Genomic DNA, 13773 nt, shown 5'->3' on the forward strand with positions numbered 1-13773 from the left:
GTAGCAACAATGAATTACTTACGCCTAAAAATAATATTATCTGAATGTCAATCCTTTCTACTTCTGTCCCTATAATAAATCATCAATAATAAAAATAAATCGACATGGACTAAATGCGACGTAACATACATTAACAATCAAATAGCAATTAGATATAAAAGCGGTATCCTAGCGGTTATTACATAAAGTTAAATAACAGTAGCGCACCTAATTTGATCAGAATGAGCGGCCACGCCGTTTCACTTCTATTTGTATAGTAAATCTGCTGTGCAATGACCTACATATACTATTGTACACTATAATAAAAAATAAAAGTAATTTGTTGAGGAAGGATTGACGTACAATAGGTTGAAATAGCTCGCTGCGGTGGAAAAATTCGATCAATCTTTTGTTTCTGGCTTATCCGTGCTTGGGAGGGCACTGCACACATTTTACTTGCCTCAAAACAGTATCAGTAATAAAAACGCGAAAGTGAAAACTTTCAATACAGTGATGTTATTGTTGTGATCATAAATACCGTATTCGATTGTGCTCACTGTGATAGTAAAAGTTCAAGATTGCGCAAGCTGTTTATATTACAAGTCTTTTGAAAGAGCCGCGGCGTGATGAAAATACTGCCTTTATTCTTTATTATAGGAGATCCTCTGACTAGACAATGCCGGATATGAAAAACCTTTGTTGCACTTGATTAATAAGTAATAAAGAAGCGAACAAATAAACTGGGTGGGGAAAACGGGCTCGGTAGAACGGTGGCTTAATTAGCAATACAAAACCGACTGGAATTAAAACAAGGGACAATTTAGTCGGCTTGAAGAATGGGCTTTTTAGCGGGCGCCCTGTGAGTGTCATAAGAACGTGACGTGAAATTTTAGTCAGTAATGAGTACATCTATCTATGCCTACGAAGCATGACCACACCCCGGACATACAAAAAAACCTTTTTTTATACAAACACTACACATAATTAAAACACATAATAACGGGTTCTTACCGCGTTTAAATGGGGATATGAGACTCCCGATATTTCGACACTGTTGCAAGTGCCATGATCACGGGATGACTGAAATTTCAACAGGGAAGACGGGTTCAAATTATCGACCATGTGGAATCCAGTAGTAGGTGTTGTAAAAAGCTTGAAACGGCCTAATGTGGTAAAAAAACGTGAGGACACAGTGAGTGCGGTTTGTCGTAGTGAGTTTGGTGCGAGTTCAGATGGTTCCGAACATTCCGATAACAAAAACATAAACAAGCGGCAAAGAAAGAGGGTAGACAGATATGTCTGCCCGTAGAAAATTATGGATCTACCTACTCCACTCCAATCTCATCAGTCATCCCGTGATCATGGCACTTACAACAGTGTCGAAATATCGGGAGTCTCATATCCCCATTTAAACGCGGTAAGAACCCGTTATTATGTGTTTTAATTATGATAATAACCGCGTAAACTTAAAACAATGTATAAACACTACACATTAACGTTATCGTACATGCGCATTTGTGTATATGACGTCTGACGCCTATACGATCGAAGACTAAAGTAAAACCGATTGGGTGAGGTAAACCTATCTCAGCCGCTGGAGGGCATAACAAGCACCCAGTATAATACAATTGTCTTTTTTGTACCTACATAAGATACACGAAACTCATGGACAAAGAGAAGAGAACATGTTGTATTTATGCCAATGCCCCTCTAGGAACAGATAAAATTGCCTCCACTTCTCAATGTGAAAGTGTATAAGGAAAACTCAACAACTATGTTGTTTAAATATACAGATTGTTGGTGGCGTATACTGCTTGCGTTGTCAGAGATATCAATTTTGTTGGCCAAGTGTCGAGCTAGCTGAAGTTTGACTGGGAACATCTGACATGCCAGCGCATTTATGTATAATAATGTTACTATTGCCAGCGGCAGTGATTAACAGCTTATGTGTCCACCGAAGGATAAGAAACTTGGAAAGGAAGCTTCTGTAAGATCGCGCCAGGTATTTATCTTTGCTGATCAATTCTGATCAACAATCACCACGCTCTTGGGGGGAGATATTATTATAAGACATATTTTGTGGCAAACAATTATGTTTCTCGCGTGGAGATTCACAAAGATTTATGTTTATGAAGATGAATAGTTACGACGTGATTGATCGTAGAGTAAGGCTAAAAAAAGGGAATTGGGATATATTTGTGCGTGTCTAGTGGGAATAACTTAATAAACTTAATAAAGATAACTTCCATCCATTTAGTTACTTATAAAAGAATATTTTTCGATTGGAAAGTTTCACTTTCGACATTGAGTAGTTTCACAATTCACTGCCCAGTCGTCTCAAGTCAATCGTGACATCACCATTTTCTATAATATCAATCTGCGATTTATTATCCACCGTTATTTATATATTATCCAATTTATACCGTCTCTCTCATTTCTTCTATCTACCAGTCACTTTTCGTATACATGTAGGTAGTAAATACAAGTAATCAGAGAAAATAATGCGTCTACAAACTATAAATTAGATGAAAATGCTTTAGATTTAGAGAAACCGCAATGAAACTAGTATTTAATGAGATAAATTGCTGTAAGGCAGTGTGTTTCAAATGCACTAAACTCGCATCTAAATAAAAAATAAAAAGAAATTGCTAGAAGCTAAATTTAAAAGCGAAGGCTAGTTAACAACACAGCGAAAAAGAAACATAATGGAATACCGTTAGCCAGTGTTATCGATTTTTACGTAAAAAGCGAATCGGGATACTTAAGTTGGTTGGAGAAAATTAAATTGCAGAGCCTCGCCAGTGGGGATAGGTTATATTATGATATAAAAAATGTTTTAGCCTGTTGGATTATATTTTTATAATGTCAGACAGAATCCCCGTCGGGGTATATAAAACTACAAGCCACCAGAAGACAATTTGCAGCCGCGCTGGATATTGGAGTCCATAACGATGAACAGCCACTGTGGTCTAGTAGTTAGAGCATTGGGCTTACGATGTGGAGGTCCGGGTTCGATTCCCGATGGGAACAATGAACACGATAACTACCTATTTGGTTAGGACATTGCAGACTGAATCACCTGGCTGTCCGAAAAAGTAAGATGATTTTAAATTCCGTGCTTCGGAAAGCACGTTAAGCCGTTGGTCCCGGGCTACAAGCCCAACGTCCTCCACCAACCCGCATTAGAGTAGCGTGGTGGAGTATGCTCTATACTCCCTGAGGCCTGTGACCAGCAGAGGGAAGCATATATGCTATTTATGTTATGTAATGATGAATCGGAGCTGACAAGTCACCACAGCCCATCGTACATAAGTTATGCTTTAGTCTGTTATTGCCATAGAATAGAGAATAATACTAGGTACAGTCATGAGCAATATAATGTACCTACTTTAGGACTCTGTCGCACTAACATATTTGATATTTAGTGAGACTTACAGTTCAATTGGCAAAAATGTTAATGTGACATGGTAGCAAAGTGTATACATATTAATGCTCGTGACCGTACGTGTAGTACTAGGTCACATGCCGTGGTAAACAAACTATTAGGACAGATTGGCATACGACCACGCGGCTATCTCCTAAACATCGCTATTCGGAACAATTTCAAAAAAATATACCTACTTATTTTCTTGTTTCATACCTTTTTACCCAACTGCGGCGAAGCAAAAAGGAGGGTTATGTGTTTGACCGCCATGTATGTATATATTTATATGTGTATACAACTCTGTTCCAACCTAACTTCTACCAGCTGTCAGAATTTGACAAATTAGGTGTCACTGGAAGCGTTACGCTAAATTCAATGTGTCCAAACCAAATGTCTTTAGTTATGGATTCCTTTTTTGTGGAGGAAATAAACTTTTTACTTGCTTACTTACTTTTAGAGCGTCATTTTTACGTAGTCGGGTTTTCGTTTTTACACGTATTTTATTTTGGTGTCTTATTTTACTTTTATAAGATATATAATATGCTTCCGATACGTGTTTTATGCAAGATGTGGAGATAAAACCTATCCAAAACACGTCTGAGCAGTATGTTATCAATTCAAAGTAATTATCGAGTAAATACAAGACATCCCGCATGTAAAGGCTAGTAATATGTACTTACATGTTTGAAATGTGCAAATTAAGCCCTTTCATTTGATATCCAAAACACTACCATTTGAAAAAAACATATTTCGTTCTCACTTTTTATGCTCTACCGGGCGCCACATTGAGTTAACGTAACGCTTCCAGTGACACCTCATTTGTCAAATTCTGACAGGTGGTTTAGAAGTTAAGTTGGAACAGATGTGTATACACACATACATATATACATAGATAGCGGTCAAACACATAACCCACCTTTCTGCTTCGCCGCAGTCGGGTAAAAATATAACACTAGCAATTATACCCTTCCACAACTTTCAGGCTTCGTCAGTGGAACAATGTGCTCAGGAATGTGTCGTCGTTGGCTCAACTCTTCGAAGTTTGCTAAATGCCCGGCACACGGACGTCAATTAAACTAAGACATAGTTGCATCCTCTTGCCTGCCGGTGCTATGGTGCAACCAACTCTACGTAACTTACTTGAGAACACCGCCAAGAAATGTTTTAAGACCGGACTAAAAGGAAAACTAAGTACTTACATAAAAGTTCCCGTTATGCAAATATGAACATTGTACCATCCCTTAGCTACTGATATGTTTTTGTGTGACTTATTATATAATAGGGTAGTTTCCAACTAATCAAATCAGTTACTTTTTATTAAACGTAAAAACACTAAATTACTATGAAATTGATGAAATTACTGTGACGTCATAGAAAAACGTGAAAAAATGTCGCACTTACTTATTATTACATTTAAGTTACTTAAATAGAAAAAAGAAAATGTGTTTGTCACCTTTAGATCTGCCTTTATTTAGTACTTAATCAGAATTTCATAATTTATCTTTGACCTAGGAAACGACTCAATTGTCTTAGGTAGCATTCTACTGTCCCCAAAGAGGTGTAAAAAGTGACTACTATGATACTGTGAATGCTTCTGGGAATAAACTCCACCAAGTTGCTCCCCTGCTGCGGGCTGATTAATAAAAAAATATGGACGCACCTTTACAAAACTGTTCCATCTAACGTTGTGAGTCGTTCGACATGGTAGACGATACCTAGATCACGAATTCAATGAAAATAAAATATTTCCAATTTTCTTATTAGTTTCACAGAACTTACGAAAATACAGACACTGTATCCACGCGCGCGCGTAGGTATAATGAAATTTGGCTGGTTTTGGAAAAATAAAATGTGAGTTCAAAACAAAGATCGAAACGCAATTTAACAAAGTTACGTGAACAGAACTTTAACAATTTGAGCTGCGAATTGTGCATGCTATTCGGGTTTCGTTTACCTTTGTTAAAATGGAACTACGTATTTATTGAACTTTTCAAATTTATTCCATCATATTAAGGAAAATAGAATCTATTTTGTCTTGTCCCGATTTTGGGGCTCTTGATGCAAGAGCTTTATGGAAAATCGACCATGCATGATACGAGATAAGGAAAAAGTAAAATCATCACAACATGGGTAATAAAAGGCACACAAAGTCGTAAAATTATGTAATAAAGTAAGTGGTTCCTAATTTCTTAGCAATACAATACGACTGTATGGCATTCAAGTTTCTTTTTAAATTCCGTAGCTTCTTTTATAATATACCTTCCCTAGTATATAAGTAAATTTACTTACTGATGATGTTGACAAAATTAAATGTATTTTCTTTCCCATGGCGAAAATCTATGGTGTATACTATTGTAATTAGAAAAGTATTCTATTTTTAATTTATAAATAAAAACGTTCTATTATAAAAAGCATCAAAGGATGCCCAATGTTCATGAATATCAGTTCTAATTCTAATGCAATCTATGGCATGGCTTTAAGGAAGGCCAAAACTATACGGAGTTGGATCCCATCCAGAACAGTAAAACTGAGCAATCAGGTTGAAACAATTGTCTGCAACCCAATAAGTTACTGCTTAATGTTTATGACTTCTTGGTAAATTAAATCTATGATTTGTGCTGAGTTATCTTTTAGTTTTTAATTTATTTAACTTCTTTAAGTAACGATTGTTAAAAACTCGTTTTTCTATTAGGTAGATAAGTAGATTGATGGGTTAGGCTTCGTACAGATCTGGCAAAGGCGGCTCGAAAATACCTACTCGTTAGATACATTGCATTTAATAGTTTAGTGTAGAAAAAATACATAGAAGAACCGAATTACGTTAAGTGAAAATCATTTTAAAGGTTTTTTCCAGTAAGGTATCATATAAAAACTTCTTCTTCTATTGTGTGGGTTGTGAGGTGGATTACCAACCCCATCAATCCTGGTGTCAGGGTTACTATTGAACCGCCAAAGGCCCCTGACATGGCTCATAAAAAAATTCTACAACTCTATGACATGCCTAGATTTATAACTAGCTAAACTTACAGTTTTGTTTCTTTTGAATACAGCTTTTATTTCTTGTTAAAAGATTTTATTTTTTTCCTGTTAACTGCAAGGAACATAGAGAATGCAAACGAAAACCTGATGACCTGACTTAATATATTACCCGTAATATTTATAGGTACAAGGTATTTACCATTTCATTTCCATTGCAGACACGGGCAGTTCCCGACCCTCGATGGAGTTCCTCGTTGTCAAGTGACAGTGTAAGACAGTGTCAAGATGTGCGGACAATACAAGCACAAGATGATTTTGGTGGCAACCATCTTAGTGTTAGTTAGTGTCGCCAGTGGGACGAACTCTAGTGTCTCGAGTGACGCCAATGTCTCCAGTGATGCCAGTGATCTTGGGGGTTCGAGAATGGCCTGGTTGAAGGCACTGCTCGACCACCACGAGTGGGCCGACATCCTCGCCAATGACACTACAGCCCTGCCACCACAATGTGCTGTAGATCTGCGGCTGTATGTTGCAGCCCTGAACAAAGGGGAACTTTGGGCTTCTAAGAGTAAGTTCTATTTATACTTCTATGTTGCCTTAACTACAAAAAAGAATCACTCTAAAAATGTTTTATAAGTTTATAAAAAAATGCAACGGTAAAAATAAAACATGCAATTTCCTTCAGGCAATGTTTATATTAGCTTTTGCGGCTTTAACTGGTTACGACGCATACAATTTTTCAAACGCCTTCCCTCGTTTGTACGCAGATGCCTCTCAGACAGTTCCAACTTGTCATTTATCTTGAAAATAACGTAACGAGCGAGTAAAATTAATAGTTCTCCTTTATTCTTCTAACGACTTAATTTTGTTTACCGAAGAAGTTATTTAAATGGTTACACCGAGTTAGGTAGCAACTTTCTTTTCCAGTCTAATAACACGATTGGCACACATAATACAGTAACCTACATTATCTTCATCATTTTAATTAATTTATTATGTGTACCGACGCAATTGTGTAGAAGATTATTGACCTGTTTCTGTTTTATAATGACGGTGCGGCGTGCGTACAGCGAGTGCCTCTTAGGTGGAGGTTATGTAAGGAGGTGCGAGGCACAGCTAGGCACGTCTGAGTAGTCCGCACCCGCGCCGATCACCTTCAAGTGGGTCGCGGCACTTGCCACTTGCCTAGCCTCAACGACTCTTCACGTGGATTAAACGTCTTCAAAACCATGCGACGACTTTTTACATGTGTGCTCTTCAACTCGCTCTTAGCGGAGTCAAGGCGAAAGATTTCCATGTAATTGTGCCTTTCCAGACGTATGTACGTCCAACAACAGCAGCATGTTATGTTATGTACTTATAACATCACATGTGGTAATGTAATTCACACTTAAACTCTCACGCAATTTTCGGAGGATTGGTATAAAAAGGAAATGTCTTAAGAAAGAAGAAAAGACCTTTATTAGACATTTTAACGGATAATATTAATGTATGCCGAAACGGCTCCACCTAAGCATACCTAAAGTATTTACAACCAATTTAGTTATCGTAACTTCACGCGTAGGCACCTTACTATAAACGGATATGGGCATTTCTACGGAAGGGTCTATTTTTTCTCAATTCGGTGCCGAAATTGAAATTAGGCTTTTATGAATATTTTAATAACAAATACTGAACTTTATTCCATCTTGAATCTAATGATGCAATTGGGACCAGATTTGGTGAAGTGGTTTATGAGAAAAGTTAATCACCGAATTGGGCAACCATCGAATTGAGAAAATGAAACATCGAATTGAGAAGCGGCTCAGTGAATTGAGAAAATGAATCACGGAATTGAGAAATAAGCCAGCGAATTTAGAAATGCTGTCAGTTATTATAGAAATAATGCAATGAATGACCAATAATGATGTGGTATGGGCATCTGATGAAGAGGAATGGAAGTCATATTAGATGGTATGTGGTGAGTATGAATGTGCATAGACATAAGGGGTAGGAGACGACCGAAAAAGGTGTGGATTGGATTGCGTGAGGACGGATATGTGTATGAAAGGTGTATTAAGATGACGAAAGACAAACAAATGAATATCGTAAAAGATAGGAAACTTTTCCCCACGAAGGGAAGAAAATGATATATTTCATGTCTTGCCTAGGCTTGACCATGTGAGATTACACCTTCCTCACTTCCCTTTGACCTGCGTATCCACGCTGGTAGAGGAAATACCCAAGCTAGGTCGAAGTCCCATGTTTTGCTGAATGCATCTATGAAAATAGCACCTTTGTCCCTCACATCTTAAGCCACACAAATCGGAATTACTTTCGAATGAGAAGTTGCGAAAAGGTCTTTTTGAATAGAAAGTTCGTCACTCGATCCGACAGATGCCAGTCCGCTAGAGATTTCTGCCGCGAGAGGCTGTCGGCAATCTCGTTGAAAACACCTAGAATGTATTAAGCAAAAATTTCTGTTCTGTTCCTTTGAGCAAGTTCCAGAAGTTTTGCTACTAGGTCTGTTAAGAGACTGGATTTTGTTCCCCCTGATTCTTTATATAGGACACAAACGTTTTGTTGTCGAACTGAACTCGTCGTTCTCGTAGTTGGGGTAACGTCATCTGAAATGCTCGGTATACTGCATACAGGTCTTTGCGATTTATATGCCACAAGGTTTGGCTCTTCTCCCAAACTCCGCTGATTAGAGACTCGTTGACATGAGCACCCCATCCGTTGTCTGAAGCATCTGTTGTGATGAATACTGTGCCCTGATATGTGAAAATTGTTTGTCCTTTGTGAAGGTGTTCCAACCACCAAGAACATTCCTGTAGAGCTTTTGTCGGTATTAGAAATTTCCGTATTTTCTGGTGTTGAGGAAGACAAATGGCTGCACGTTGAAGACGTCTGATATGTAATCTTCCTAGAGGGACCGTGAAAGATTCAAAACCCAATTTCCCTACAAGACTTTTTCCTGTGACCCAATTCCAAGTTCCTGATTTCAATACTTCCATAAGGATACTTGTTAAGTTGTCTATTCTGCTGTCCGGTATAAAGGTTCTGTTTTTCTCTGTGTCCCACATTATCCCCAAGTAGTCTAGACAATGGGTTGGTGGGTTCAGAGATTTATTTCTGTTTATTTTCCATCCAAGCTTTTCCAGATAATTTACCACGTATAAGGTGTCTTCCTCTAACTGGTCTTTCTGTTGATTGGCTAAGAGGAAATTGTCGAGGTAAACTATCACTCTTATCCCCTTATACTGGATCGCTGCACAGCTAAGGGTTTTCCCTTAGCTGTGTTTGATACCCTTGCAAATGTGAGCGGTGCAGTCGATAGGCCGAAAGGTAGGCAAATAAACTGAAGTTTTCTGTGTTGTGTACTATTGTCAAGAATTTTCTATGACCTGTCTTTATAACTTTATATCTATTTTAATGTAGCATGGTATTCATCTTGTGGCAAGATAGCATTTCTTCTCTGCTCAATAGCTTCTACCTTGCGACCGCATACATATTGTAGGACATCATCCGATATATTTTTGAAACCTGAGTTTGATCCCAAAAATGTATCCTTAAGATCCTGTTTCAGAGTAGGATGTTTGGTTCAAAGTTCCTTCATAGTATTGCCAAGCGTGTCTCGTTGCAATAACAAGCCGTGTAAAGTCGTCCCGAAACCGGTTTCCTGCTTTATCAAAAAATCAGCTGCGGCGTTTGACGAGTTAAACTTCTTTAAGCAAGGGTTAACTCAAAAGACGTGAAAGACGAATAACGTATCTGCTTTTATGCTAGTTCACCCAACCTCAAGCACTTGATTCCCTCAAGGATCTTGTTCCTTAGTCATGGAAGCGAAATCAAAATCTTCTACATCTTCTTCAGGTAATAGATCCGGAACTTTTCAGGTGAATGATTTCGTTGTATCCTCCTCAAGAAATCCTTCGTGCGAACGACATTCATCGTCTGAAGTATTATCGAGCCTCTTTGAGTTGTTCGAAAGCATGTCCTTCATCTCACTAAAGTTCTGTTCTAATTTATCGACCCTGGACAATTTCTTTGACTTCGATGATGAGGACCGAACTGTAGATAGATCGTCTGTATCTTCACTATCTGCTAGCTCCTTAGACGCATCCTTACGGCTTAAAAGCAGTGGTTTTAATTCAGCGAGTGAAGCCACTATCAGCTCATTTAGAACAGCTGATCCTCTGATCCTTGAACTGATTTAAGGTGTGCCAATTATGAGACCTACACAAAAGGGTATTTTAATTTTCATATCCCGGTGGGTCTTCTCCAGGAGGGATGTACATTCTGAGCAATATGCTCTTGCAAGCTCGACTGTCGGGAGAGCGAATCTAATTGTGTTCAGAACAAGCGGGTCCAAGTTTGGGCCTAAGAGGTCTTGTCTCGTGTGAGGAATGACTTTCCACTGGAGCCATCCCTCCGGCAAATACGTTCTGGCAGTTGGCTTTATTCGCTTTAAATTTTGATTGAATTATTACATCTAATACTAATAATGTTCTCATAATAATAATAAACTAACTCTCTCCCTAACCTACTCCTTCGGAGTAACAGGCGTGATGCCATTTGTTATGTAAACATTATCAAATCTCAATTCGATGCAAGTAATTCTCAATTCGGTGCCCCATTTTCTAGGGAATTGAGACCCATCGAATTGAGAAAATATCACATTTCATCAATTATCTAGTAAAGTTATCAATTAAATCAATTAATACAAAACATACAGTCAAATATCACCTAAATACTTAATTAATTTAGCACATATATTATTAAATACTTCATAAACAAAATTAATATCTTCCACCGATTTTAGAATTGACCCTACCCCAAAAAAAACCAACGATTTCGACCCTTCGAAAAACTCTCCTCTATGCAGCAGTCCGCCCATCCACACATCTCGGGCACTCGGGCGCACCTGGCTCTCCACGGGAACCGGGTAGTGGTGATAGTACTGCGCGTAGTTAGTGATGTAAGTTGACAAAACTTAATTTCACCGAATTGAGACACATTCTGGCTTCAAAATTAAAATATGTTATTGTACTAAAACTAAAAGGTTCACAATAAACACAATTACGTATTTAGCTTTATTAACTATCCCTTGTTCTGTGAACGTTGGAATTATGTTTTGGAAACTAGTAGTTTAGAAGTTATGAAGCAATAACGTGTCAATTCTGGAATGGCTTCACGTCATTTTAAGCCAAATTCTGCCCGTTTTCATACTTCGGGATTTTTTTTTGACGCTTTTATAAAACTTTACGGTCTTCTAAATTACTCTCCACGAAGCCAAGAGTCCTATAAATACGTGAGTATTTTTTCCAAGTACGTAATTAGATGCTACAGGTACTTTTTTCACTGGAATCACTCAATCGGCTCTTCCCGTAGAAATGCCCATATATTTGTCAAAATATGAACTACTTAGTAACTAGTTCAGTACAATTATTGATTATATTTCAGTAAGATAACATTTTATAATCGTCTCAATAAGAATTAGATCTGTCAAAGTACGTAAGCTAGTGTTGTGACGTTTATGAGCATAGTGGAGTGATGTATCGGTCGACATTAGTTTCATCGATTCTTTTCTATTTAACATTAGGTAAATAAATAAATAATAAATAAGATTACTCCTACAATACGTTTTGAGTACCTACCTTGGAATCGGCTTCTGCAAAATGGAACATCATAACTTTTCATTACATCCCGAACTATACCAAAAGGCCCTAAAGGTCAAAAACCGCGTAGACCTTTTAGTCCCCAAAATCACACTTTGAGAAGTTGTTTTTTGTTTATAAAACATTCATGACAAATATATCCCGTGGGGGTCATTACTCATGCGCTGGTTTTTATAACGACAAATAAGTGAGGGTTGTAAATGTACTTAGTTACTTACCTATCACTATATCGTCACGATAAAGTGAAACCACGTAAGCGCCTTTATGAAAAATCACATTCGGATACGATTTCTGTTAGCAAAACCACGCAATAGACATTTTTTTTGTTTTGGATTTCCCCGAAGCTGAGCCCCGAGGGTAAGGCAAAGGGAACTATGTCTATACAGCCATGTCTTACGTATTTTTTTCTTGATGATTAATGAAATGATGAAAGGTGATGATGATGAATGATGAAACCTAAGCCCCCACCCTCGGAGCAGACTCCTACTCCGAACCCCAAACGAATTAATTCAAAAGTCCGCATAAACTTTCGAGTTATGAAGCGGCTTGTTGGCACGAAGCGAAAATAGATAGATATGTACACTTTGTTTATTGAATATTCCGATATAATAACACTGTCGTGAATGTTTTCCAACTAACTTAATGCGATCATTAACCACAAAACACCACTTCGTATTAATTCTTTAGATTATTCAATGAAGAAAGCAACTGTCCTGTTCGTTCCCGCCAAAAAGACCCTCGCAATAGACAAGCAGAGTGTAATTTTTTACCCAGATTGAAGAAATCGAAGTTTTCTTCAAGAAAATCAATTTTTTATTTTTTCAAAAAAATATAATCTCTTTCGTGGTCTTCATTATAAGGCGGCGATATATGATTAAGTCTATAGGTAATTTTTTAGTTACCTCCGCATATTATATTTTCTCTTTACGAAATAAAATTTATAAAACTATAGCTAAGTAACGGAATTATAATTATGTAACTACTTATAACAAATCGTTTCGAAAGTTAAGAGGATAACGTAAAAAGCATTAAAAATAATCAATAAAATATAAATAAAGAAGTGATCAACAAAATACAGTTGTAATAAACGGTTTAATAACTTTATACTTATATGTTTTAATATGGACCACAGTAAAAAATATAAGTATTTATACAATATGTATGATACTAAAAACATCTTCGCGAGAATGTATGAAGATTTTGATGAGAGAAAGCGCTGTTGTTGGGGAATCTTAGCAAGTGGAATTCCGTGGCCTCTATCTACCCCATAGGGAAATCTAGTTTACTTCATCACGTGTGATTATGTCACTATGTAATCGCACAATAATTTGCCTTATTGCTACTAGCAATCTCTTCCAGACAGCGGGTTTAGTTGCATCTCAATCATCAATCTACATCCGTTTACAAGGTAGCGTAAGCTTCGATTGGCTCATTTATCTCGCTCGGTCACCTAGATCAGTCATTGGGTGTAGGATGGCTTCGCTGGTTAGTTTAGGGGATGTGTTTTGTGTACGTATACAGGGTGTTAGTGACATCGTAACGAATACTAAGGGGGATGATTCCGACCACGATTCTGAGTTAATATCAAGTGGAATTTCTCGTCGCAAAATTCATGATATTTTTAGTTATTTTAAATTATTTTCAATTCTATACTTTTGCGATGGAAAATTCTACTTGATATTAGCTCAGAATAATGAGCTGAATCATCCCTCTCAGTATTCGTTACGATGT

General features: G+C 37.5%; 1 protein-coding gene across 2 annotated transcripts in view; it reads left to right on the top strand.

The window, feature by feature from the left end:
• Nucleotides 1–13773, top strand: part of LOC126381338 (nose resistant to fluoxetine protein 6-like) — a 76562-nt gene that overhangs the window by 15469 nt on the left and 47320 nt on the right. For both annotated transcript variants that reach the window (XM_050030837.1, XM_050030843.1), the window contains exon 2: nt 6601–6950. In XM_050030837.1, coding sequence (XP_049886794.1) covers nt 6668–6950 — 283 coding nt within the window. In that variant the 5' untranslated portion in view covers nt 6601–6667. The remainder of the gene's footprint in view (nt 1–6600; nt 6951–13773) is intronic.

The sequence above is a fragment of the Pectinophora gossypiella genome, chromosome 3, assembly GCF_024362695.1.
Source record: "Pectinophora gossypiella chromosome 3, ilPecGoss1.1, whole genome shotgun sequence".
Classification (NCBI taxonomy): Eukaryota; Metazoa; Arthropoda; class Insecta; order Lepidoptera; family Gelechiidae; genus Pectinophora; species Pectinophora gossypiella.